Here is a 24019-nt window from a genome sequence, read left to right on the forward strand (position 1 = left end):
TGTATGTGACTGCAGACACGACCCTGTTCCAAACGCCACAAAGATCGCGGATCGTGCACAGCACTGCCACTAGGTTGTTCCCATCACTCGCCATGGCATCCCTCGTCTCCAGATCCAGAGTGAAGTCGACTGCACTTGCTCGTGTGTTGCCCGCAAGGATCAATCCAGTATGCAGAGTCCGTGCATTTCGCTCCAGTAGGGCAGTGGCAACCATGAACCCGAGCCTTATGTCTGGACAGGAGAACGAGACCACCACAAACCAGGAGTCCATCTTTCGCTACTGCGAGCTGCACTCCACCTCTTTACCCGATAAACACGCAACGCTTCATGCCAATTCTGTCACTCTCTACGCTGGGGCAGCTGACAAGGCTGTTTCAGCGCTTCAAGGTCAATTACTGCAGATGTTGATGCGTATAACAAGGCCATATATGGTTCTCGAGCTTGGATGCTTTATGGGATATAGTGCCATGGCCATGGCGGATGGGATGCCCAGGAATTCGAAGCTGTATACATGCGAGAAAGACGCTAAAGCGGCCCAACTTGCGCGCGAATTGTTTATGCGGCATGGTTACGATCACTTCTCTCCAGAGCACACGAGACAGCCTGTAGAGATCGAACTCCTGGAAGGCGATGCAATGTCCAGTCTCAAGGTCCTATCCAGGAACAAGATCAAGTTTGATGTTGTGTTTCTTGGTAAGACGCCTGTCTTGCGGTCGCCAGGTTGTCAGCTTTCATACTGAGAATGCCTGCCCAACATTCTTGATAAGAGACTTCTCCCTGATTTGTTGCATGGGCTATCATCCATTCTGTAGATGCCGACAAGGGAAGCTATGTCAAATATCTGAACTTTATACTAGATCATAATCTTTTGGCACCCGATGGCTATATCCTTGCCGACAATGTACTCTTTCGAGGTCTGGTGCTACAGTCCAATGATTCACAGGCCGGGGCATCTTCACTGCCTCCAACGCCTCCGCCATCGCCACCATTGCCGCCACAGTCAACCAATTCTCAGTCGGGGAACAGAAAGGAGAGCTCAAAGTTCCAGCGGACAGCCAACCAGATGGACAGCTTCAACAAGTATGTCAAGAATGACCCACGCGTCTCTGTCGTTGTCCTTCCTGTCTTTGATGGCCTGAGTGTTATTATGAGAAAGAACATACCATGACAACAAACGCGGTTTATTGTATTCGAATAAAGTATGGCATTTCAACCACAATAGTTCATGGCAGCGAGCTTAAAAAGTCTCACTTGCTTGTGTACATGAGAGAGGACAAAGCTGCCTCGCTCATTTGCAACTCTTTAATGCTATATTCTTATCGGTTTCGACAGCTACAGTAGGATACGTCTCATTCGCCTTAGTAAGTGATGGTCGGAGGTGATAGTCGGAGGTGCTGGTGCATGGCTCATATCATCTTCGGAAATTGCTACTTGTCGACCGGTACGTAACTTCCATCTCCGCCTCAGATAGCCTTCAGCACGCGACTATCACTGCTTATAGCTCAGCTTGCACACCTTGTTTGTCTGCCAATGCATTGGTGCACTTGTTCCTACCGTTTGGCTCGTCTCTCTCTATGCGTTTATCAAAGATTACTATTGCTCTATTCTTTTCTGCTATCCGGTGTCCCCTACCTTCGCTGTACGTCCCCACACTCCTAAGACTTCTTGGGATCTTCTTCTGCCTTGTCTTCAGTCTTCACTTTGTGCTGTCTTTTTTTCTTTTTCGGCCCAATGCTGCTTCTGATCCATTCCTTCCTGGGCCTCCCTTTACTGCTGATCTTAATGGGGTCCTGCATATCATAAATACCACCACCGTTCCCTGCGATTTCGTCGTCGAGCATGTCGATCACTTTCATAGCTAGCTCCGGAACGAAAGCTGCCTTTTCTGCCATCTTCATTATTCTCCCAAAAATTTCACCGTACAGCTTCCTTTAGGATAGTACCTTTGGGCTTGGTCGCACCGTTCTCATTGAGATGAGGAAGTTGTCGATGGTTTCCATGTAATCTAGTGGGTGCACTCTTTTAGCGATGCTAATTGCTTAATTGTAGGTGGTGGAAAACACGAATGGCTCCTTACTCAAGTCGAACTTGGCATTGTCTTGATGGTACTCGTGAAACCATTTCTCCTCGATAAGGATTATATGGTACCTGCAGTTCCTATCAATCAGTATCACAGTAAAAAGGTGACAGCAGGCTAGATCAGTGTTTGAAGGAGAAGGCGTGTGCAGGGGTAGGACCAGGGATTTGCAAGGCGCGAAACGTCATAGACGCACCCAACGCTGCTTTCTTCAAGCTGAGAGCATCGCGGTTAATAATGCCCTGCGGTGGTCCTGCTTGGCTGCACTCTCGACCTAGGCACAGCAAGCAAAGAGCACATATGGCAGTGGAATAAAATTGGCAAGGAGATGCATAAACTACATGCAGCAAGGTAAAAATAATAAAAAACAAGAGAGTTGCAGTAGATTCTCCTAGTTGGATGTCCTTCGCATGGACAGAGGCTCCATAAAACAAAGATTCTCTCATTTCGGTCCCCATCTGATGCAAGTCAAAGGTGCCAAGGTAACACTAATTTCTGCTGTGGATCTCCTCAAACAAGGCTTTGCACCGCAACATCTGCTTGCTGTTTGTCTTGACACGCCTGAGCTTGAAGTACCTTGTGGCCATCGCTTCCTGTGATACCTTCTCTGCCGCTGCCTGGAACACTTATAATGGGGAAGATGTCGGATCCAGTGACGACTTCCGGCTACTGTGAATCTTCTCAACTCTCTTAGTCGACTGTATACCAGCTGTAAAGTGTGCTGAGACCCAAGGCTAGGCTCAGTGCTCACGGCGATCAAAGAGTCTTGAAAGATACCTTGTTAGAAGCTGAACCCCTGTGTTTAAAGGGATCCTTCACCTACTTCGGCTTGTACCCTCGCGCATGATCGCACTCTAGAATAACTGTGTTCATGAGAGAAGTAGATTTATTAGCTACTGAACGCCTGTTTACAAACGCGAGTTGGCTACAAAAAAAACGCTTGTGCTCTGGGCCATTCTTAAATAGAGTCCTCATCAGAAAGTCGCGATCCAATATATTGTGATAGAATGAATACCTTCCTTTTTGGGGGTGATACACTGTACATGCGTTAAATCACGACCACATTCATTGAATTGAGAATCTACTCTAAAAATATATTGGGTCGGGACTTTCTGCTCATTACTATCCCTTTCATCCACGAGATACCCGCTGCCAAGTATTGACTATGACGCTTGACCATGAAGCTTTGTACATGCTTAATCTTTGAACTCTCAAAAAATAATCTGCAACCTGTGCTACTGCTGCTTGGATTGGGACCTTTCACTGTAGCAAAGGTAGAACGTCTAACTTTCTTTTTTTTTTTTTTGCACGTTCTAACGCTTTTCTCTTTCGTCTCTTATCAAGGAAATCGATATAGAAATCGTTACTGCTATTGTGTCTAGGATGAACAAAGGAGACAATCTCAAGGTTTGAACCCGATCTTCATATTGCGTCCAAAGAATCAAAGTTCCTGCTCCTCTCCTGCCTGTTGTCGATCTTTGAAGAGACTTGTTATTTACATGAAGAGTTGCCAGTCAAGGATAGGAATAATGCTCCCTGTGTCATCCAAGTAGACTATGCTCTCCGAGTTTGGAGGCGACTTCGCTAGAGCGCATCATTTTCCAGTATCTGACACTGGCTTCGCTGGGCCTGAGTTCCACAATGATACATATGTTTGAAAGGTTGGCCAAATCACGTCGATGGGTCTGCACGGTAAGCAATCTCCCTGACGGGGTCGGCGACAAGATTATATCAGATGTAAGACGAGGCTATTCTTGGGCCTCCATTGACAGCCCGAAGTTCATGTTTATACATATACATCATGTTGCTTAAGGTACTGATGTTCAAACACGTCTGTCATGCGTTTAAAGTACTCTACTGGCCCTTGGGATGGCTAGCTGATGCTGGGGTTAGCTGCTCCAATGTACCGTCTGCTGCGTGACCAGGCGCAACCTAAAGTGCATCGCGCCGGCGCTTACGATTTCTCACTTTGCGGCCTAAATGATACGCCACCTCTATCCGCAGAGTTTTTTTTGGAATAAATAAAAACTCAGTAATGGTTGACTTTATTTGTAATGAGAGTGCGTGGAATTCAGTCAATGGTAAACGACCCTCCATAGAGTTCTGCTATCAGCCGCTGAGCAACGCTGACTACTCTGCTAAACGCATCTGACCAGGTAATGAGGACTCGAACATGCTTAGGATTTAGGTGTGTAGGTGCAGCCTTGCTCTCGTTGACTTGGATCCTTCGTCGAAGATACCGAAGCAGCAAGCGTACCCTCTCCAGATCCCTTTCCATGAAAATCACCCTCGTAATAAAGTCCGAAAATGAGCGCACATCTTCTGGGTTTGGGCCTTCGTCGTACAGAATCGAACCAAAAGCGGCGTCAGCCGACAAGGATTGGTTGTCCTCAGCAGTGCTATTTCCTTCCAGCAAGGTTGACTGCACCCACTCTGCTAACATCTTTCGCAGTTCATCCACCTCGCGAAGGCCCATGAGGGTAGGGTGCTTTGGAAGAACACGTTCTGAGTTCAAAACGCTGCCCTCCATGCTACTCCCTGCAGACATCGCCGTAGTTTTACGTCTCGCCTCCGCCGCGAGCTCTGCTTGCCTCTGTCGGTGCTTTGCTACCTCCAACCTATGTGCAGCTTCCACTTCAATCCGGATATCTGGAGGTAAAGCTGCAAGAAAGTCCGGATCTAGGTTAGGAGTTTGGTTAGGCTCAACAGCGGCCCGATATTGCTCGCTCCCAGAACCTTCTCCATCCCATTCACAATGGTCTGCTCTTCCAATGATGGATTCGCTATCACCATGACTTGCGCTTTCATGGTCCTTCCTGCGGCCTCTACCACGACCCCTGCCACGACCTCGTCCACGACCAAATCCACGACCAAATCCACGAGTCGCACCTCTGCTGGCTCCTCGGTTACTTCCTGCATAATTGGTGAGAGGAGACTGAAGCAATAAGGGCCTTCCAGGCACAGCATTGCCATAATTTGAGCTAGTACGCACAAGTTTCCGAATCAATTCATGGTTCTCAATGATATGGGTATATTCCTGCTCGATTTCTGCGCGAATCTCTGGTGGCAATGCTTGAAGCACGGATCTGTCCAGCTATATCATCAACGTAACCAAACGTCGGACTCAATTAGTGCATATTAATAGGTCACCCAAAGTACCAACGAAGAATATGGTAAGGTTGAGAGCAAAAGTGCTGACCTTGGAAGGTGATGGGAGAATGCTATCCATCATAGACTGATTCCTAATAGTAGCATGGCTGCTTTCAGATTGTCGTTGGTCGGCCTGCTGCTTTCCAGCGTACTCATTGAGCGTGCCTCGTATAAGTGATGTTGATAAGGCCATGAGCTCCGCTGGATCCAGCTGTGACCGAGACGGCATGGTCCGCAACGTCGCAGGCGTCTCATTATTCTGCAAGCTCTCGACATAATGTGTAGCATGACCCTTACACATAGGACCCACTGAGTCTGTAGGCTTGTTCGACCCTGAAGGCTGGCCAACATTGAGAAACACAAGTCGATGGTGGCGCGAGAGCTCCGCTTGAATCTCTGGCGGCAGCTCGTTGAAAGTGTCTCTATCAATTTCCATCGTCGAGTCTTGATCTGTTTTCTTGTTCTCTGTCGCAAGCACTGACGGGGCTGTGGCCGACGAGGCTGTGCTACCCTCTACGTGATCCTGAAATCGAATATTTACGCTACTAGCCGGTAGAGTAGCACGGCGCTTTTGCTGAAACATGGCCGAGGTCAGAGTGGTTTGGTTCATGGAGTCTTGGGGCGCAAACGCAGACTTTGGGACCGTGCTTACGACGTCGTTATTGAGTTTTAGCATTTGGATTCCTAGCCCTATCATGAATAGGAAGCCCAAGGTGATGTGGTAATTAGAAAAGGTTTGCCAAAGCAACCTATCAAGCGCAAAACATAACAATTGAGCCTTGCCTCTTAGATCTAGAACACTAAACTTAAAGTATTGGAGTAAATTACAGGCTTCTTTTGCAATCAGCTCTGGATCGTCAGTGTACACGGGAAGCTGGCCTGTTCTAGCAAACTGGTCGACAGGACCATGTCCCAGATGTTTCCACGTTCCCGCGACATACTCTTTTCTTTTCATAACCTAGTCGAACACAGCAAGAGGGAGCGATATAATACAGCTTAGAAAACAGTGCGTGGCATAATGCGCCCCATCTAGTTTGGAAGCCATCTTGCAATAGAAAACAGTGCAGAGAGTAGCCGTACCTTGACCACCACGGATTTTGCCTTCCTGTCAATTTCTTTCAGACGCTTGCTCACTTCCTTCGCGAGATCTCGTAAAAAGATATCGACTTGATCCTGGTTCTCGAACCTTACCCCCCATGAGATCTCGGCACTGACACTTTGGCGAGCCTTCTCACGGTCCGAAGAAAGAGTCGTCTCGTCAATCCCGCGACAAGAGTTATAAAGCATCTCACCAGTCCTCATCCCGCAAATTCTTTGCAATTCCTCCCTTGAAATCTGTTGCAATCCGTACAACGTGCTCACAGAAAAGCGCTCCTGCAAGTCCTGCGTAATTTTGTATCCGACTCCAGGAAGATCCTTAACGCTGAACTCTTTGAGAGCCTTCGATTTCTTTAGTGGGATAGAATCCTGGGTGTGAGACTGAAAATCGTCTTCGATGCTCGAGGCTATAAGGGGCAGATCCAGGTCTAAATCCATCGCTGGCAACACAGGGCCTTGTAGCTCGCGAAGCGTTCGATCCGATCCTGGAGCACTTGGCCAAATGTATTGTCCATGGGGTTTGGCGCGCTTTGTGGCCAGTTTTGCAAGGAGAATGTTGGGTCCGATTCCAACGCTGGCGTGGCAGCCTGCCGCCGAGAAAATCTCGTTTCGAACACGCTCAGCAAAGGTCTCAGGGTCTAACCTTATCGAACTCGCTCCGTGCTTGCTAAGCTGGACATGCGGGCCCCAGGACAAGGTGCATTTGGATGTCACGTCCACCAGTGCCTCATCCACAGAAACTGCTTGTAGCTCATCCGCGTAACTCAAAAGGATCTTGTAAAACTCAATAGAGGTGTCCTCGTATTTTTGGAACTCATAGGGTACAACTAACAAGTCGGGGCAAAGAGATCTGGCGCTAAGCAAGTGCATGCCGTTCTTGACTCCGAATTCGCGGGCAATATAGTTGCATGAAGCAATCTCGCTGTTGGAGGTCGAGCCCCCAAATCCATGTGCTACAGCGATGGGCTTGCTTTGAAGCTCGGGATTGCCTCTCGTGGCGACAGAAGCGAAAAAGCAATCAAAGTCAATGTGCCTGAGCATCATACAAGGAAAAACAAATGGATGAATAACGCCATTCATGGTCATCAGCCATGAAGACAAGGGGTTGAAACAAAGCTTTCCATACATGATTGTCTTGTTTTTGACATTAGACGAAGGAGGTGTCTTGTGCTTCTGGAACTCTGCTGTAATATCTCTCAGCTTTGATTTCCACGTAGAAAGATAGTGAAGGCGCGAGGACTGATAGAACTTTTCTACGAAGCCAGGCTGAGTGGATGAGTTGAGACGATTCCACGGTACAGAGAGCTCAATCAGCGTAGGATGTCGGTTGACCGGTGCAGCAGGGACCTGTAGGGTCCCATTGCAACTCGTTTCCATGGCCTTAAAATTTTCAGAGATGGCAGAGTCTAGTAATGCGGCATCCAGACGCGCGTGCGGATTCAGAGCGGGAGGTATGTCGATCGTCAAAAGTTCAATGGATCCAGCAGTTGAAGGGTGGTTTGACTGATCAAATTTCTGTTCACGTCGGCTGTTTGTGTGTGTATCGCTGGCAAGTTCAGGGTTCTCGTTTTGCGGCGTCAATTGCAGTTCCAGCTGGCCAAAATCTAAATCGTCAAAGAAAAAATCCTCGTCCTCCTTTATGATCCCAGCGGACGGTTCCCCATCATCAGAAGCCATGTTCGGATCCTGCCCGTCATGGACGTTAGTGTGCTTCCAATTTGCTGAATCGCTATTGAATTGAGTCGGTTGGTCCCGTCGCCATGCCTGATGTTTATCTAGAGACTTGGGTTCCGCGCTTTTCGTCATCTCTGCTTTGTGATGATTGAGCTCACCATACTCCGAGGGCGGAAAATTCTGTACTGGCTCTGAAGGTTGGCCATGCGACTGTAAGAACGTCTTGGAGGGTGATGTCTGGGATGTACTTCCGAACGTTGAAAGTGAGTTTGGCACCCTAAGAGCACTAAAATTGTGCCAGGAGAGTAACCTATTGGCCTTGACGCTTTCTGTAATCCACTCTGGTTTAGCGACTTTGTATTTACTAGTTGACATCAAAAGACGTTTTTTTTTTTTTTTTGGTTTTTTTGGTTTTTTTTTTTTTGGTTTTTTCAGAACACCATGCTGTGAGTAATTTAGCTTCAAGTCTCTCGTGTTAAATCTGCTTTCGTTCAAAGATGCTGTAGTACCGGAACTCTTTCATCTTAGCCTGTGTAAGATTGGATGCGATGATATGCGTTGTCGTGCTCTTTGATACTAATATCAATAATCAACAATCTATCAATCGTTCCGTGCCGACCAGAAATGGATTAAGCAGCAGCGTGGGTTGGTGAAAGTGATTTGCTATAACTTACAGTATTGCCGAAACACTCCACCTGCCAATCAAAGGAAGAAAAGGAGAGGAAGCAGTTCATAATATTAGTAGGGTTTTAAGGATTCAGTAGCTCTTTCAAATGCAATCGCATGTTTTCATCCGCGTCCAACTCGCTTGCCTCGTTGAACGACCATATTCCTGATTTCTATTTGGTCCGAAAATATGATCGTGAAGTGTCAGTGTGGACCTGCTTAGGTGTATACATTGAATCGACTGTTGTTGCTGAGAACGGTCTTGTTACCATGAATTGGCGGGTCTGTGTAGCCGTTGACATAGACAACAATCCCTTCGAATATCTGGGACAAGTTAGGGCCCGCTTGCGCCGCGCTAATGAGTGCAAGGCGTTGATTAGATTCGCCAACTGCCATGGTTGCTTATTCTTATCAAAGCTGGGACTTGAACATACATTTCCTCCTGCTGCAGCTGGAGCTTCTGCTTCTTGTGCCGAAAGTACGTCGCAAAATCGCCATACTGGATAGCCCTGTACGGGTCCTCTTCCTCCTCGCGCTCCATGGTCAAAGGATGAGGGAATGGGCGATGTTGAGGAGGAGCGTGACGTGGTTAATCTCAAATACCAGCATCATAGGCATCATCAAGATTATCAACATCCTCTGAGTTCCATCCCACTGGGACAAAAGCGCCCTCCCCGCACTCCTAGCGCCATATAAATCATCTGTATCCTTCTTTCATAGCACGCCTTTATACGCTTTTATATCCTGCTCAGCCATGGACTTCCTCCTTGTTCCAAGAGCTCTGCCTGATGAGCCAGCCCCAGGGACCCAACAGCCGGTACCTGGCTCGGGCACCTGTGAACTCATGGGCCCCTTCGCCATCTTTGTGCAACTGTTGCTCGCTACCATGGCCTTTTCAACTCTTATCTTCAAACGCAGCAAAGAGCGGCCGATGCGGCCGCTTAGAATCTGGTACGAGTTGTACTTTGAACCCAGGACCAAAGAGTATGCAAGGGTCAATTGGTAAAGGACATTGAATTAACCTGGCAACGTCTTTGTTTTGACCTTTGCTGGTGCGAACGTGTAGGCTGTACGATGTGAGCAAACAGATCGTTGGTGGCGTTGTTATCCACTCACTCAATCTTTTGGCAGCAACGCTCTTTGGTCTGTCCTCAGAGCGAAAGGATTCCAATCCCTGCATATGGTAAGATCTGCAGATTAGACGATACCCCAAGTGCCTTTTGTGAAAGGGCTATGTTTTCTAATGCTTTGTTATGTTTTCTTTGACCACGCTGGCTTTTAGGTACTTTTTGAATATTTTTTTGGACACGACCTTTGGCGTTGGAGTGCTCTACCTCTTTCTCAAGGCGGCTGACAAGTACTTCAGCCATATGCGAATGGAGGGTCTGAAAACAGGAGATTATGGCAACCCTCCTCAATTTGAGCGTTGGTGGAGGCAAACTCTTGTCTTCTCTCTCGGCCTTGTGGTGATGAAGATTATCGTTGTGATTGTTCTGACCTGGGTAAGACTTCTCTCCACTACCTCTTATACTCAGAGCTTTGTTCGTAATGCCTTCATTGAACCGATTTTAACCTCTATATAATGCTTGTCATTGACCTGCTAGCCCTTCCTCTTCACCTTTGGAGAATGGTTCCTTGGCTGGACGCTGCAGAATGAGAAGTTGCAGATATTGTTTGTGATGTTGATATTGCCCTTGAGCATGAATATCGTGCAGTTCTGGGTCATTGACTACATTCTCAAGCAGAAGACTACGGAGAAGTTCCCTATCCGGATAGACGAGGACGAGGAAGACCTTTACGGACTTGTTGGGGGTCTGGAGCAGAGCTATGACGAGGATGGCGACGAGTTGGATGAGAATCCTCATGGTGCGGAATCCAGCGGGAACCGCAGCCCAACATCGCACCATCAACTGTCGGAGAGACTGGACATAGAGGAGGACTCCGTACCGAAGCATCATGAATATGAGTATGTCCGTTCTGCAATAGGATCCACCAGGTGACCTTCCTGCAATAGGCAACCCACATACCATAGATCAGCTCTAATAAAGACTTGTATAGTATGATTCTTCTCATTTTTAATACATCCGCGTTTTATTGACTCTTTTTTTCTTTTTCTTGATCTTTTTATACCTTCTTAGGCGATGGGAGCATTACTCCGGAATGTGGGTGGCAGAGGTCTACCTTTTTTTTATCGGTTTTCAATTGTTTTTGGGCTTTTTTCTCTTTTTCTTTCATTCTATGCCCTGCTCGTCTTCCCGCTGATGAGGTTGAGAACAGGAACAAATGACAGCGGCAGGAGGGAGATGATACGGGAGGACAAAAGGCTGGAGGAAAGGTGGGCTGGAGGGGGGTGTCACGAGATGCCATGATCTTATGCCGGTGGTGTTACTTTGATTTAGAAAGGTCACGGAAGGCGGATTCGATACAGGCCTTGATCTCGCGGTAGCTGACAATTAAGCACGAGAGCTCGTCTCTTGACATTAAGACGATCTTTTCGTCAACTCCGGCGTCAAGCTACGTATTGGATAGGTAACGATATGTAGCCAGGATTAGTTGGATCTGCAATGCACGCCATAACAAAGAATCGCTTTTTTTTTTTTTTTTTTTTTTTTTTTTTCATCTGACTCGTACTTTGTTTAGGCAGGCGAGCACATGGGCAACGTCCAGAACTGGCAATCCTGCTTCGTCGACTTGGTGAAAGACATAGTCTCTGAACAACTTAATGATATAACGGTCTCCGGTCTCTGACCAAGCAGGATCCATGTCGAACTCAGGTCTTTCATTGATGAAACCAAATTTCATCAAGAGCCTTGTCAGTCGGCCATTCTCAAGTTCACGACTCAGGTCGCTCTCGAGCACGTCATTGGCGTTCTGCACGTCGTTGATCTCCTGCAGGACCCTTGATCCGAGCATGGTGATGACTTGGTCGATAGTCTTCATGGGTGTGGGTTGGCTCATCAAGAATAGAATCACGTTCTTCATATCCTGCGTGTAATTCTGCGAGATGTAGTCGATCGACTTTTGAATGTTATGCGTTGCCGTCAAGGACTTGCAAGCAAGAGTCATCATGAGTTGTCCAAGATTCAAGATATCGTCTTGTTGCAGATGCGCAATATTAGGCGCCGAGTCAAACGTCAGCATGTCCATAATACCACAGCAGTTAAGGCGAATTCTAGTAGCAACAACAAATAAGATCGTGCGTTAGTTCAGTGCAGCTTAAGCGGACAAATTTCCTCGTGCTCCAGGGCATCCTTGCGATTACCTATTCTTGCCGGTAACAAGGATTTTGGTAGGATCAATAAGACGAGCAGCCAGTCCAGCCGAATGAATCTTTTTAAGCGCAGACGTGAGCTGAATCAGATACGACCAAAGAATTCTCTCGTGGATGTTGTGTTCAGTGTTCTTGGAGGCGCCCAAGACTACCTGGGAGGCCAGTTGAGCCTGAGGACCAAAGTGGACGTCGTAAAGAGTCTTAGAGCAGGGGTGGTAGTCGTATACAAAAATGAGAGAGTGGTCCCCAAATGCCTTGCTTGTGAACGCCTCTCGAATCGAGACAATATTGGCGTGTCGTATCCTGCGCCATCCATCAATAGTCTGCATCGCCAGTTCATTCGTCAGCCTGAACCCTTCGATTCGGCGCAGGGCATACGTCCGGCCATCTGCGCTGCACATGCATTTATAGACGCTGGATTGATAACCAAAGACCTCTGTCGACTTCTCTTGTGTCAGATCCAGCGGGTAGAGCGAGTGGTATTCATGCAGTTCCTCGGGCAGACCGTACTCCTGGGAACTAACTGTTTGTAAGATCATCTCATTCTTGCGATGCAGCTCCTCGCGAAGTATGTCGGAGATGAAGAATCCGTGGATCGTCTTTTGATGAGGAGATAGATTGGAAACGTGGGGTAGAGGAGTATTGTACAAGTGATATTGGAGCTATAGTACATTGAACGGAAAAAAAAAATATGGCCAGCATGAATAAATTTATGCCCACGAAAAAATCAAAGCCAAGCAAAGGCATCACTAAGTAAATATCCTTACAGGTTGGTGAAGCATGGCCCCTGATCCTTGGTAATAGTAATTATTCACCGAACCTTCACCATAGTAATTTCCCTGCATTTTTTAACCATTGATGGCTGTGGTGAGTACCGCTATGTTAGACCAACATAGCATGCTTCTCATAATCGCATATCGGATAGTTGAAATACTCACATCGCTGATACTAAACTGCGAAAAATTGCCCGACAAGTTGTTCATACTGCTCATCAAGTTATTTTGCATTGTTGAAGCATAGGGATGTGCCCTACGACCACGGCAAAAGGAGAAGTGGGGTCGTTAGCAAAGAATTCTCAATGTATCGGAGCAGCAGAAAACAGGAGCGGAAAACGTACATTTGACGTGGATCAGCATATGCGGCTCCGGACAACGAGCTGGCATCTACATTTACAAGTTCAAAGGTTAGAGGGCAAAACATTCACGCGTTTGATGTAAACAGCAATATCCAGTTTCATCCGTACCCTGAGAGCCCTTTGGCACAAATTCTGGAGCGTCTACTTTCACGGATCCTGAGCTGAGGTTTGATGGCTTGAAGATCGGAGAGTTGACATGAAGCTTGGCCTTGGAACTGATAAAGAGTTGAAGAGAAGAGGTACCAATCCGAATCAGGGTGTTGCCATGTCGGCAGCCGATCCAAAACCAAAAGTTCGTGTCCATCTGAAATCCGACGACACGTCCTGCATGATCTATGCGCTACTTACATTTCAGGACTCGACATGGACGCTGCAGACTTTCCCTAGGATGATAAAAACAAAATGGTCAAACTGAGGAACGTTCCGTAATTGAAGGACGATACAAAGTAAGAGCAGGCCGATGCGATATTTACTACGTCATGATTGAACTCGCAGCCTTTGCCCTCAAACTTGCAATATCCATGGATGACAATGTTGCGGCAGGTACGAGACTTGTTACTGTTCGTCAGGGACACGGCTGTTTGCGGCGAAAGAATGCGATAGACAATCGGTCAGAGAGTCTTCTTGTAAGGTGATAAAGAGAACACTTGCGAAAAAAGAAGTGTCCTGCACTGTACGTTTGGTAGAGGAGTTGAGGCCCGAAAGTCCCTTTGCTGCTGAGCCGACGGCTTTGTTGGTCCAGGCGTTGGTTGTTGAGGTTGAAGAGGAGCTATTATCACCTCCGTTAGTGTTCCCTGGTGGGGCCATAATAGGGATAGCAGATGCCATGGCAAAGTAAAAGATGGATTACAAGCAAGAAGTATAATCGCAAAAATGAACTATTGTTTTTGAAATGCTAACGACGCGGCAAAGGAGAAGATGTAGCTGGGTGCAGATCGGCTGCTAATCCATCGGCAGAAAGACAGATGAGAAAAAAGAAAAGGAGTGTTCAAGTAGACGACATGCACCAAAAAAAAAAAAAAAAAAAGCTGGATGCTCTTCATACGCCTTCCGTATTTGGAAATAGCCAAGCAAGTGGCTTTTGGAGGCACATGACACCCGGGCCACATTCACGGGGGCGGTGTCTGATATTACTACACGCTTGCAATGGACTATACGATCTGCGCTCATAGGATTCTTGTAAATACAAGCTCATTAAATGAGAAGTTATCTATTTGACAACCCGGGTTGCCATGCATTATTTGCCAACCCCCCTCTAATTGACCGCTGATGCTGCCCACTGCACACTTGTCCACTGCAGGCTGCACTAACTCACATCTGCTTGCTCTTGCCATTCCTCCTCGCTGCCCCACTACTCCTCCTCCTCCTTTACCCCTGCTGACGAGTCATTACACTAGCCTACCCACATCCTCGTAGCATGGATCCAGCTGTACTGAGTAGAGCTGAACTGACCGCTGCCTAAATCGCCGCTGCAGTATATGTGGATTCAGCAGGCGAGCCAAAATAAGTCTCGTAGAAGCAGTCAATTGGGGGGAGGGGGGGGGGGGGGGGGGGGGGGGCAAATAATGCATGGCAACCCGGGTTATCAAATAGATAACTTGGGACTGTGGTGTAACATGCCAGAAAGGAGCAGAATGTTTGCAGTGATATACTCTTCAAACACAAGCTCACATGATCTCCCTGCGCAAGTCATCTAGCTTGAGGGACACGGAGTTCAATACTTCCCGGCGACAATCGATTCCAGCCCATTAGCAGCGACATATTCCAGACTTCACCCTGGCTGAACCACAGGAATCCCTCATTGGAGAGGACACCATGGACAGCTCTCGTGAGCATACCCCCGAGAATGGGCCTCATGCAGCCTCAGGTACCATCAACACCGGCAGTCCGCAGGAGGAGCATCTGGACCCTCAGCGGAGCATGCCCGACGGTGTCCTGGAAATCACCCTCAACCCTCTCCCGCCCAATACTTCGAGATCCATCTTATCGTAAGGAGCACAACAGCCAACTGGTGCCAACTGGATCACGCTTACTTGCGAAATGGAGTACTTAAAGTGCCTTCTCTTTATGTGATAGTCCTGCACAGCTGCAGCAATTGCAGCAACAGCAACAGAACCGAAGACGACGTCCACCAGCGTGGATCACTGGATTGGTAATGGCGCCATAGAAAGGCCCATATCAGCAGAAGAAGGAGTGATTCTTGCAAAATATCAATTGGATCTGACCGATATTGCCTACCTCTATGTAAACCGATAGCCATATCCTCATCAACGGACTCAGTCCCTTAGCACCTCGCGCCCATTACGACAGCAGCAGTCGTCAGTCATTCGCCATGTACGAAATCACACCCATTCAGATGCACTTACACCACACTCCGCCTCCTCAGCAGTGCCAGACCCTACAGCCATACCATCGTCTTCAGGGACAATGTCTCCCTCGCCAGTTGCTTCGCCAGATCAACAGTTGGTGACCAAGTTAGTATCAGGCTTCACACTAGACTGATCAGAGTATTTGACAGCTCATTGCAATAGGCACTCCTGGGCTGATACGATCCTTATTGAAATGAATATAGATATCTTCGCCAATTCCTTCAAGGCTGTGGAGTGTCATCATGCCAAACCCCTTTGTGCGCCTCGAACCCAAATTTCCCGCTCAAAGATTCAAATGAAATCGCGGCGAAGGCTGTCGAGATTGCTGCGAGCGGCACAGGCGAGCTATGCCCTCGCTTGGAAAGCAGGCCACCTTCAGGCGGAGCACAGCGCGAGATTGTCGCAGGCAAGTCATCGCCTTTTTTGTATTTTCGTAAAGATATCAAACAGGCTATATAATGTTTATACGAAAACTGAAGTAGCGACTTCTTATTTGGTGAAAATAGACTCATCTGTGGACTTGGACATTGTATCCTTCAAGAACCTAATTGACCAGTGCAGAAGGGAACAGTCCTACGGAGCGTTACTCTCACGGTTACAGATCGTGTTCTCGTCTCTTTCTCGACTTTCCATGAGCTTTGCCGATGTGAGTGATAGCGATTGAGGTCTCCAATCCTTATTCTCGTGCTTCGCGTTATTGATGAGCTGACGACATCCCACCACCCTCTTTTTTTTTTCTTTTTTTCTTTTTCTTTTTTCTTAAACATTAGCCCACAATGGATCCCAAGAATCCACTTTCTCTGCTTCTCTCAGATGTCCAGCAGGCTTATTGGTTACTACGCGAATGCCCACCTGAAGCACAAATTCTTATTGCCTCAGCTGCAGAGCGAATTATGAGCTCTGTCTCTGCAAGACCGGATCTTGTCACTCCAAGGTTGATGAAAGGCATCCTTATCATCTTTATGGTAAGTGACATACTCGACTGTCTTGTTGCATGTGGGACATCGACGAGACCATATCTAATTGAGCTCTGTGTACTCAATAGTATCCGATACTGAAGGAGAAGCCATGGCAGAGCAGCCTGGTAGCGCATCTTTGTCAGATTGTCTGGCGATCCTCTGCAGCGTGCCAGCGGGTCCTCAAATATTACCTAGTGACCCCTAGACCCACCTCAGGCAATGGTGTAGCATCCCTTGAGGAAACCATGGCCTGGCTCGTCTGGCTAGTGCACCGCTTCATTAACATGAGAGTCGAGATGATCGAGGGATATGTAACGAGGGCAGGTCTTCCATCCAGCACAGCAAACTTGGACGAGAATGTGATTTCAGCTCTCCAATGCCTGCATTTCTTCTGCAAGTTCTTATTTTACTTTTATTTTATTTTCTAAAACACGAATTGGTGCAGCTACAGGGTGCTACGGCGGATACTAACGACTTACTTCATCTTGCTTTAATGTCTCAACGTCTGTGTAGATCACGTCAATCAAGAGGCACGCCTGGTCAAGTATACAGAATTTTACAACGATTCATTGAACAGTTTTATTGACTTTATGGACGATTTTAAAAGATTCAGAGAAAAGTTGTTTGCCCTGTGCAATTTTCCGTTCGTGTTGACGGTGACAACCAAAGCCAATATTTTGAAATTGGAGTCCTCAGTGCTCATGCGCGAAAAGCTGCAGGTGTGATGTCGTTTTGTGAACCCATGGTGAATCTACCATCTAGAAAAGTATCGCATACTAACTCGACTTCTCCATGTTCATGTGATTAGCTGGCATTCTTTCGAGCAGTGTTCGTTGGCGTGAACCCCCCATATCTTTTGCTCACTATCCGGAGAGATTATATCATCGAGGATGCATTGGTGCAGCTTCAGCACAAATCGCACGAAGACCTTAAGAAGCAACTCAAGGTCAAGTTTGTCAACGAGGAGGGCATTGACGAGGGTGGAGTTCAAAAAGAATTTTTCCAGCTGGCCATGCGTGAACTGATCGATCCCAAGTATGGTACGATGTCGATGTCGCAATATGATGTGATGAAACTTTTTGTGGGTTGTTCAGGATGTCGGATCGTGCGACTGACTCCCCTGATGGTCTATTTTCCAACGTAGGGATGTTCGTTACAAACGAGGAGTCTCGTCTATGTTGGTTTGCACAAAGCCCGCTGGATGACGAACTCACACTGGATGAATACAATATGGTTGGACGACTCATTGGTCTAGCTATTTACAACGGCATTATTCTGGATATACATTTCCCCTTGGCACTATACAAAAAGTTGGCACTCGCCGCAGATTCATCCGCCAATTCACAAAAGCTGGACGATCAGTGGGATTTGGATGACTTGGCTGAGATTGATCCGGTAAGAACGGCGTTGGTGCCGTAGCATTCTGTCTTTTTTGACAGCGGAATAAAACGACGTCTTCCTGACTTCTACATCTGTTGCATGGACGTTGTTAGACACTGTCAAAGGGCCTGCGGCAATTGGAGACGTTTGAGGGGGACGTTTTGGAGGCCTATGATCGGACGTTTCAGATCGAGTATGAGTCTTTGGGTCAGACATACCAGCACGATCTCATTTCTGGCGGAGCATCTATTCCGTTGACAAACACGAACCGTTCAGAGTTCATCAAAGAGTACCTCAAGTTTTACTTTACGACGTCGATCACCAAGCAGTTCAATGCTTTCAGTGAGGGTTTTAATCTCGTCACGCTTGGAAGTGCAATCCAGGTACTAATATCAGGCCGATTTACTGTGTTAACTGTTTCCCTGGAGAAAAAGCTGCACGAGTAAACATATGGTCTTTTTTTTTTTTTTTTTTTCGAAAACAGCTCTTTAGACCAGAGGAGGTCGAGCAATTGATTTGCGGTTCCCCTGACCTCGATTTCCATGCTCTAGAGCATATCACGCAGTATGAAGGCGGATTCCACGCGAAGTCAAGGATCATAAGGTAAGGAACGAGCTTTCACCACGATCTTCTTATTCAAGTTTATCCGTCGTCCTTCTCACTGTCTGACGCTTTTTATTTTATTTTTTGTTTTTTTTTATATAGGTGGTTCTGGGAAACTGTTCATGCATATGATGAAAAGGACAAGAAACGGCTGCTATTTTTTGCTACAGGATCAGATCGAGTGCCAATTGGAGGTCTTGGTCATCTGTCGTTCACGATCTCCAAGAACGGCCCTGACTCTATGCGGCTCCCCACCTCCCACACCTGTTACAATACGCTGATGCTTTGCGCGTATTCCTCGAAAGAAAGATTGCAGGAGCGGCTCATGACTGCCATTGGCAATGCTGAGGGCTTTGGGCTCATGTAGAAGAGAAGCCGATTGGCTTTGCAAGTTGACTTATCTGCAGACGCGATACCCCGCTATTATGCTAGCCCTCGCGAATGACATGCCGCTTTGGGAACACACAATGCTTCGCTGTTTCTGTTATGTGCAGCTTGCGGGCTGCTTTCCAGACACCTAGCTATCCCTCGTGCCAATAACATCTGCGCTCTTGGTCTTCCAGGAAATGTCACCTACCTTTTAAGGAGCTCGTCGCCAGCGCCAGAAAAACTTTTAATGCCCTGGCATGATTGAAGTCTGCTCTTTAGTACGACGATACAGAGTTGATGACGAGTCATGACAATAAAGTCCATCCCCCTTGGAATTGTTCTTCACTTATGTTCGCTGATCTGCCCACAGCTGTACCTTTACAACGTCGTCGAACGAGGATGCGCCAATGACGGATGCTCGGTGAGGGACGACCAGAAGCTGGGCGGATGTAGAGAGGCGAGGTCAATGTCTATAATAGGGACGAGTACAGTTGATAGCAAAAGTAAATCAGTTTATTCTTTGATACAGACACGCGATCCCCAGTAGCAAACAAAGATGTGAACGTACGAGCAAAACTGACTTTGACTCTCAACTGTAACGGTAATCTCCTAACCCGACTTACGTCGGTGGTTATTGAAAAGCTAAACCGTTTCGTAGGCAATACCACGATTTGGCAGGATGCAATGCGGCTAACAGAATGTTTGCAGACATGGTTTCATGGTGTCGGTCCATCCGACAAACTCAAAACCCAGCCCATTCGAGTTCAAACATCACAACACTGTCGTTGGATGGTTGCGGTTGCTCTTCCGCTCCTGAACTTGCCGTCCTTTTCGACTGCATTGAGGTCGTCGAATCCGCACGTTGCATAAGCTGATCATTACCGCCAAGCGAGCAGATCAAATGCTGTTTTTGAACTGTAGATGCCAACCTCGCACGAGTGGCGAGATCGAGCAAAGATAGTGGCTGATCGCGATCTTCGATCGTGGCGATCATGCTCGCATGACAGATCAGCGGATCGTTTTTATAGAGAAGGTAGTCGCCGCCAAACTTCATTCCCGGCGCGAGAAAGTACTTTTCAGTGGCCCAAAGGTACATGAACGCGGAGGACTTTTGTCGATCTCGCGTGGACGCGGGATAGCTCCATACGGAGCGAACATCGGCTGTGAACTGTTGGTTATTGCGCTTTTCCGTTACAGAGTTGTAGTCTGCGCTGGAAGATCGAGCGACTACGATAGGCGAGTAATAGGATAGTGTATCGGAACGCCTGTGGAGGACAATATGGTCTGATCCGCTTTTGGCCCTAGTCCTGGCCGTGGTGCTGGCTTGCTCTAGTATTGTTATAGAATCCGCAGGTAGTTCAGATACTGCTGCGTCCAACGGTCGACCATAGGATCGACTCTCATCGATGAAATCGACTAATCCTTTACTCCATAGGGCGTGGGCTTCTTCTGGCAAGAGCCGAAGTGGGAGTCCTTGAAAAATATTTTGCATCGGATTCAGAGGGAGAGACCCGGCGAGGGAGCCGACTATCCTGTGTGTCTGCCTAAGATGCTTGACATCTATATAGGGATATATTTACAGCATTGTTATTCAGTACTAGACTATTAGGTATGATATATTGCTATTCGTGTCAAATCCTTCGATGCCCACCTTGAAAATCCCAGACAAGCGCCTCTGAACCAGTCAGGTAGACCTTTGGTCTTGGAGTCGCTTCTGATATTGCGCCTGTGCTCGAAGAGGCGCCGGTTTGTGGCTGCAATTCTTGCGGCCCCTGTGGCTTTTGAGGCTCCAGAGATTGCGGCGATTCCTGCGGCCGTTGTAGTGGTAGTCTTGCTGCTTTGGTGGTCATGGGTGGATGGCGGTGATAGCATTCCTTGAAGATTTGGCCTGTTTGCCTGCTGGCTTATTTTCCAGCTTGCAGGATACCACAGGAGAAGGTGGCTTGTTTTAGAACCAGACCTCGCCTGTGCAGACCAGGAACTTCAGGAAGGCTGCGGATAATGAATGATGGATATGAAGAACCAGAAGAGGGAACAGAAGGCCTCGGGGAGGGAAGAAGGAGCAGATACGAGGATGCACCGCGCTGAATACTAAGAGATACTCAAAGCATGGAGCAGAACCTCGAGGGCGCGTAAACAATGGTCGAGGGTCCGTAAACAATGGACGATGGCGCGTTTGACAAAAAGGGCATCTTGGAATTGTCTCCATTAAACTCCTTCTCTCCCTCTCTCCATCGCCTTCTTCTTTCATCACTCCCCCTTCCAATCATATATCAGCCTACTCTTCCTAGCATATACACTCTTATCTAATTCTGTATCGAGCCTGCTGTCCTATTTTTAACCCTTGACTGATTCACCATGAATAAAGCCGCCCGCAAGGCAGTCAACCTGAGCGTGCTCCAGCGACATGACCCGCACATTTCGGACATCCTCGACAGCTCAAGCCATGTAGTCGTTTACCAATTTGATGAGGACTCGCAAGCATGGGTATGGGGTAGCCGGCGTCGATATGTTTGCAAGTCTGAAAAGAAGAAGGCTAGCGATGGTACTAACATATGAACAATCGTGTGGTTTTCTCCTACCATACTATCGCATTGTTGTTATATTACGGACGGTGGTCACGATCACTGGCACGCATCAACCACATCTATTTCAAATTGCTTGATGTCACCCTTTGCAGACAAAGAAAGGAGTAGAAGGCACGATGTTTGTGTTCAAGAGGTTAGTGACAAAGGCTGCTGCTGTCGTCGATTCCTTTTTGAGAATATCAATCAAGGATTCTCTATCATTTCCTAATAAGCCAATGGTTTTCTCTGTCTGATCTCTCCTTGAGTAGATCCTCCGTTCCATCATATGGATTCTTTATTATGAATCGCCTGGGTCTCGATAACCTGATGGCCGATCTCACTGGGGACATGGCATTGCAGCTCACTTCTGATTACATTATATATCAGCATGGTAAAGGTACGAACATTTCAATGGAAGCAGCTTCAAGTAAAGGCAGCGAATGGCGCTTATTTCTATCTTTCTGATGCATTAACCGTCACTGCTTGGCCCTTCACATAATCAGATATCCACGGCATCTGGATCTACGAACCCACGGATCGTGACAGGATCGGCGAAAAGCTAATGGAGTAAGCGTGTGGCGTAATGCGTTTATGCTCATGGAACCTTTGACCATTCGATTTATCACGCGGGCTTTTCTCACTCCTGGATATGTTTTCATGGCAATTCTAGATGCTGCCAAAAAGCAAGGGAGGATAGCCTGAGCACCGCACAATCGTCATTAACCCCATCATCTGCAGCGGCGAACCAACCCACAGTCCACCAGATACCGTCGACATCACCTTTCCATGCTGCGCCGAGCGATGTTGCTCGAGTGGACCCGTTGACGAGGATGCTGAGCGAGGCCATGTCGAAGGCCAGGGTGTCAGAGACATCAGGGGCGCCATTAGCCCATTCGAATATTCAGGATGATACATCCTCAACCAGCGATGCAATGGCACATCCGTCTCAAGATCCACAGCAGTTGGATCCAGTAGTATCAGGAATTAAAGGACAGAACGAGGACTCTGGATTGAAGAACGAAATACCCTCATTCCTTATGGCCATCATCTCGAGGAAGGACAACAAGCCCTTAGGACCTGTGGAAGGATCGCCTGCGCTGCGGCAGCAGAACCTCAAGGACATGGGTTCGACGCAATCGATGTTACTCAATTCGCTGACTGGAGCTGGGAAACCGTCTGCTGGTGCTGAACATCGAGACAGTGTTCGCTCAAATGGACCCCCCCTCTCGGCTGAACTTCTTCCAGCATCAGTTATGCCCAGCGGCCTGTATTCAAGTAGCTATCGACCGAATGGAGCGAATGCCGCACAAGGACTTCAGCAACCCAACCATCATGCTTCGCCATCCTCGACCATGGCGGCTGCAACACTCTTGAATCGACCGAATGGCGCGCCGAATCATGGCTCGCCCATGCAGGCACCTGCATTCACCTACTCGCCAGGCATGATGCCATCTCCACTGGTGATGCCGCCGATACCAGGAGGGCCAATGATGCGGCCGCCAGCCCCGCCACCAATGCCGTTCCAACATCATCCGGGGCTTGCAGGAGGACCTCATCATCCCATGGGCCCGCCGTCGATGGGTATGCCGCCGCCACCGCCTCCTCCGTCTGCGATGGCAGGATCGAGTTTCCCGGCAGATGCGATGCATGCGGCGATGGGTGCTGTCGGGTTTATGCAGCAACAGCAACGAGGATTCGTCGGGCATGGAAATGATGTGCTGTCGAAGGCAGACTTTTCACAGCAGTTCATGGGCCTGATTCAGAATGATCCACAGTTTATGGATGTGCTATATTCCAACTATACTGCCGTGCTCGCGAGACGGGGGTAAACCTCGGCGCCGCCTTTCTTTATCTTTAAAACTCGTTCCATCCTTTGAACGAGCGGCCGACAATATTATGCGTAATGCTTATCCTATGCCAATGTCGTTGGTTTCGATAATAAAGTACGGCTCTGAAAGCGACCCAGAATAGTATATCATTCGCACATGGTGTTGAGTTACTCCATGATATTAATCTCAGTCGAAGGTATCTTCTCGTCGAGTAGTAATCTACGGCTAAAGAAACCCATGATAGGTTAGCCCGTGATCGAGCCACACACCAACAAGGCCATGTTCTCTAGCTCTGCCAGTTACTGCTGACTTTTTCATGTGGCTAAACTATGTGACCAAAGCTCAAACTGAGTAATCGGTATGGGTGTTGTTCTGAACCAGCTTTTGCGATTTGATTATCCCTACATTGACATCTTTCTGTTCTAACTCTGAACTCCTGTTCTTTCGATGAGATATTAGACGGCAGTCGGAAATGAGACGCGCTTTTATTTATGACAGATCCGTAGAGCGAGTACCAAAGATGAGTACCAAAGATGAGTACCAAAGATGAATTCCGTGAACTGCGAGGATTAGTTCCAAGCGCGCTTCCCAAATTTTACCGCCTTTAACAAGTACATGGAAATGAAGTAGAGCAACGGCCAAAGTCCGCCTAATGGGCACGACTGTATTGGGTTGTGAGCACTTCAGAATACATCTCTCATAAGCCTCAGCGCGATTCTCAACGGTACTTCTGAGGAATTGTAACGCCAACATTCTGAATCAGTTGCTCCAGTTTTGTTTGTCCTGATACCCCCCCCCCCCCCCCCCCCAAAAAAAAAAAAAAAAAAAAAAAAAAAAAAAAAAAAGGAGACCTCCAATGATTAGACCCAAGA

At 47.7% G+C, this 24019-nt stretch overlaps 11 protein-coding genes across 11 annotated transcripts; 7 read left to right on the forward strand and 4 right to left on the reverse strand.

The window, feature by feature from the left end:
* The first annotated feature begins 16 nt into the window (after positions 1 to 16).
* BC939DRAFT_455003 (S-adenosyl-L-methionine-dependent methyltransferase) lies at positions 17 to 1219 on the forward strand. Its single transcript, XM_051556138.1, has 2 exons — positions 17 to 693; positions 813 to 1219. Exons 1-2 carry the CDS (start codon positions 93 to 95, stop codon positions 1166 to 1168), a joined length of 957 nt encoding a protein of 318 aa, XP_051411160.1. The 5' UTR covers positions 17 to 92; the 3' UTR covers positions 1169 to 1219.
* A 677-nt stretch (positions 1220 to 1896) lies between these two features.
* Positions 1897 to 2780, reverse strand: BC939DRAFT_200604 (uncharacterized protein). The gene is made up of 3 exons (XM_051550609.1): positions 2654 to 2780; positions 2078 to 2157; positions 1897 to 2005 (listed from the first exon to the last, which is right to left on the reverse strand). The coding sequence occupies exons 1-3, from the start codon at positions 2662 to 2664 to the stop codon at positions 1932 to 1934; spliced, it is 165 nt and encodes a 54-aa protein (XP_051411161.1). The 5' UTR covers positions 2665 to 2780; the 3' UTR covers positions 1897 to 1931.
* A 625-nt stretch (positions 2781 to 3405) lies between these two features.
* On the forward strand, positions 3406 to 4079 carry BC939DRAFT_455010 (uncharacterized protein). Its single transcript, XM_051556139.1, has 2 exons — positions 3406 to 3484; positions 3592 to 4079. The coding sequence occupies exon 2, from the start codon at positions 3719 to 3721 to the stop codon at positions 3887 to 3889; it is 171 nt and encodes a 56-aa protein (XP_051411162.1). The 5' UTR covers positions 3406 to 3484; positions 3592 to 3718; the 3' UTR covers positions 3890 to 4079.
* A 26-nt stretch (positions 4080 to 4105) lies between these two features.
* BC939DRAFT_529854 (uncharacterized protein) lies at positions 4106 to 9227 on the reverse strand. The gene is made up of 10 exons (XM_051561535.1): positions 9100 to 9227; positions 8935 to 9020; positions 8812 to 8838; positions 8674 to 8694; positions 8509 to 8575; positions 7452 to 8363; positions 6308 to 7358; positions 6011 to 6185; positions 5277 to 5917; positions 4106 to 5171 (listed from the first exon to the last, which is right to left on the reverse strand). Exons 1-10 carry the CDS (start codon positions 9204 to 9206, stop codon positions 4149 to 4151), a joined length of 4110 nt encoding a protein of 1369 aa, XP_051411163.1. The 5' UTR covers positions 9207 to 9227; the 3' UTR covers positions 4106 to 4148.
* On the forward strand, positions 9228 to 10724 carry BC939DRAFT_455016 (vacuolar membrane protein-domain-containing protein). Its single transcript, XM_051556140.1, has 4 exons — positions 9228 to 9616; positions 9732 to 9848; positions 9948 to 10167; positions 10270 to 10724. Exons 1-4 carry the CDS (start codon positions 9420 to 9422, stop codon positions 10663 to 10665), a joined length of 930 nt encoding a protein of 309 aa, XP_051411164.1. The 5' UTR covers positions 9228 to 9419; the 3' UTR covers positions 10666 to 10724.
* Positions 10725 to 10872: 148 nt separating this feature from the next.
* BC939DRAFT_200683 (uncharacterized protein) lies at positions 10873 to 13298 on the reverse strand. Its single transcript, XM_051550610.1, has 7 exons — positions 13180 to 13298; positions 13054 to 13092; positions 12875 to 12965; positions 12704 to 12775; positions 11928 to 12598; positions 11297 to 11837; positions 10873 to 11179 (listed from the first exon to the last, which is right to left on the reverse strand). Coding segments are annotated over exons 2-7 (1506 nt in total). The 5' UTR covers positions 13056 to 13092; positions 13180 to 13298; the 3' UTR covers positions 10873 to 11050.
* A 1381-nt stretch (positions 13299 to 14679) lies between these two features.
* Positions 14680 to 15626, forward strand: BC939DRAFT_200735 (uncharacterized protein). Its single transcript, XM_051550612.1, has 3 exons — positions 14680 to 15059; positions 15148 to 15223; positions 15328 to 15626. The coding sequence occupies exons 1-3, from the start codon at positions 14887 to 14889 to the stop codon at positions 15571 to 15573; spliced, it is 495 nt and encodes a 164-aa protein (XP_051411166.1). The 5' UTR covers positions 14680 to 14886; the 3' UTR covers positions 15574 to 15626.
* Positions 15627 to 16917: 1291 nt separating this feature from the next.
* On the forward strand, positions 16918 to 19248 carry BC939DRAFT_518112 (uncharacterized protein). Its single transcript, XM_051561178.1, has 6 exons — positions 16918 to 17118; positions 17208 to 17439; positions 17544 to 17794; positions 17893 to 18162; positions 18264 to 18382; positions 18485 to 19248. The coding sequence occupies exons 1-6, from the start codon at positions 16990 to 16992 to the stop codon at positions 18747 to 18749; spliced, it is 1266 nt and encodes a 421-aa protein (XP_051411167.1). The 5' UTR covers positions 16918 to 16989; the 3' UTR covers positions 18750 to 19248.
* A 245-nt stretch (positions 19249 to 19493) lies between these two features.
* BC939DRAFT_504193 (uncharacterized protein) lies at positions 19494 to 20601 on the reverse strand (the record flags this gene model as incomplete). The annotated part of the gene is made up of 2 exons (XM_051560493.1): positions 19494 to 20311; positions 20403 to 20601. The coding sequence occupies 2 exons, from the start codon at positions 20599 to 20601 to the stop codon at positions 19494 to 19496; spliced, it is 1017 nt and encodes a 338-aa protein (XP_051411168.1).
* A 508-nt stretch (positions 20602 to 21109) lies between these two features.
* On the forward strand, positions 21110 to 21889 carry BC939DRAFT_398301 (uncharacterized protein; the record flags this gene model as incomplete). Its single annotated transcript, XM_051552416.1, has 4 exons — positions 21110 to 21238; positions 21432 to 21472; positions 21585 to 21715; positions 21822 to 21889. 4 exons carry the CDS (start codon positions 21110 to 21112, stop codon positions 21887 to 21889), a joined length of 369 nt encoding a protein of 122 aa, XP_051411169.1.
* A 77-nt stretch (positions 21890 to 21966) lies between these two features.
* BC939DRAFT_200843 (uncharacterized protein) lies at positions 21967 to 23489 on the forward strand. Its single transcript, XM_051550613.1, has 2 exons — positions 21967 to 23261; positions 23363 to 23489. The coding sequence occupies exon 1, from the start codon at positions 22149 to 22151 to the stop codon at positions 23145 to 23147; it is 999 nt and encodes a 332-aa protein (XP_051411170.1). The 5' UTR covers positions 21967 to 22148; the 3' UTR covers positions 23148 to 23261; positions 23363 to 23489.
* Positions 23490 to 24019: the final 530 nt, after the last annotated feature.

This window comes from Gamsiella multidivaricata (assembly GCF_025024155.1).
Source record: "Gamsiella multidivaricata strain RSA 2152 chromosome Unknown BC939scaffold_42, whole genome shotgun sequence".
NCBI lineage: Eukaryota > Fungi > Mortierellomycota > Mortierellomycetes > Mortierellales > Mortierellaceae > Gamsiella > Gamsiella multidivaricata.

What these genes read in the sequence shown, in the direction of transcription:
- BC939DRAFT_455003 (XM_051556138.1), top strand. Translation starts at nt 93, where the DNA reads ATGGCATCCCTCGTCTCCAGATCCAGAGTGAAGTCGACTGCACTTGCT. An exon ending in GTTTGATGTTGTGTTTCTTG is followed by an intron (nt 694 to 812) that starts GTAAGACGCCTG and finishes TCCATTCTGTAG; the next exon opens with ATGCCGACAAGGGAAGCTAT.
- BC939DRAFT_200604 (XM_051550609.1), bottom strand. An exon ending in CAATGCCAAGTTCGACTTGA is followed by an intron (nt 2,006 to 2,077) that starts GTAAGGAGCCAT and finishes TGCACCCACTAG; the next exon opens with ATTACATGGAAACCATCGAC.
- BC939DRAFT_455010 (XM_051556139.1), top strand. Translation starts at nt 3,719, where the DNA reads ATGATACATATGTTTGAAAGGTTGGCCAAATCACGTCGATGGGTCTGC.
- BC939DRAFT_529854 (XM_051561535.1), bottom strand. Translation starts at nt 9,206, where the DNA reads ATGGAGCGCGAGGAGGAAGAGGACCCGTACAGGGCTATCCAGTATGGC. An exon ending in CAGCTGCAGCAGGAGGAAAT is followed by an intron (nt 9,021 to 9,099) that starts GTATGTTCAAGT and finishes TGCACTCATTAG; the next exon opens with CGCGGCGCAAGCGGGCCCTA. An exon ending in GTCAAAAACAAGACAATCAT is followed by an intron (nt 7,359 to 7,451) that starts GTATGGAAAGCT and finishes TATGATGCTCAG; the next exon opens with GCACATTGACTTTGATTGCT.
- BC939DRAFT_455016 (XM_051556140.1), top strand. Translation starts at nt 9,420, where the DNA reads ATGGACTTCCTCCTTGTTCCAAGAGCTCTGCCTGATGAGCCAGCCCCA. An exon ending in GATTCCAATCCCTGCATATG is followed by an intron (nt 9,849 to 9,947) that starts GTAAGATCTGCA and finishes GCTGGCTTTTAG; the next exon opens with GTACTTTTTGAATATTTTTT. An exon ending in TTGTGATTGTTCTGACCTGG is followed by an intron (nt 10,168 to 10,269) that starts GTAAGACTTCTC and finishes TTGACCTGCTAG; the next exon opens with CCCTTCCTCTTCACCTTTGG.
- BC939DRAFT_200683 (XM_051550610.1), bottom strand. An exon ending in GGGCCATGCTTCACCAACCT is followed by an intron (nt 12,599 to 12,703) that starts GTAAGGATATTT and finishes AATGTACTATAG; the next exon opens with CTCCAATATCACTTGTACAA. An exon ending in TGCTCGCCTGCCTAAACAAA is followed by an intron (nt 11,180 to 11,296) that starts GTACGAGTCAGA and finishes TCCAATACGTAG; the next exon opens with CTTGACGCCGGAGTTGACGA.
- BC939DRAFT_200735 (XM_051550612.1), top strand. Translation starts at nt 14,887, where the DNA reads ATGGACAGCTCTCGTGAGCATACCCCCGAGAATGGGCCTCATGCAGCC. An exon ending in ACTTCGAGATCCATCTTATC is followed by an intron (nt 15,060 to 15,147) that starts GTAAGGAGCACA and finishes TTTATGTGATAG; the next exon opens with TCCTGCACAGCTGCAGCAAT. An exon ending in CAGCGTGGATCACTGGATTG is followed by an intron (nt 15,224 to 15,327) that starts GTAATGGCGCCA and finishes GTAAACCGATAG; the next exon opens with CCATATCCTCATCAACGGAC.
- BC939DRAFT_518112 (XM_051561178.1), top strand. Translation starts at nt 16,990, where the DNA reads ATGGACGATTTTAAAAGATTCAGAGAAAAGTTGTTTGCCCTGTGCAAT. An exon ending in ACTTGGCTGAGATTGATCCG is followed by an intron (nt 17,795 to 17,892) that starts GTAAGAACGGCG and finishes GGACGTTGTTAG; the next exon opens with ACACTGTCAAAGGGCCTGCG. An exon ending in CGCTTGGAAGTGCAATCCAG is followed by an intron (nt 18,163 to 18,263) that starts GTACTAATATCA and finishes TTTCGAAAACAG; the next exon opens with CTCTTTAGACCAGAGGAGGT.
- BC939DRAFT_200843 (XM_051550613.1), top strand. Translation starts at nt 22,149, where the DNA reads ATGCTGAGCGAGGCCATGTCGAAGGCCAGGGTGTCAGAGACATCAGGG.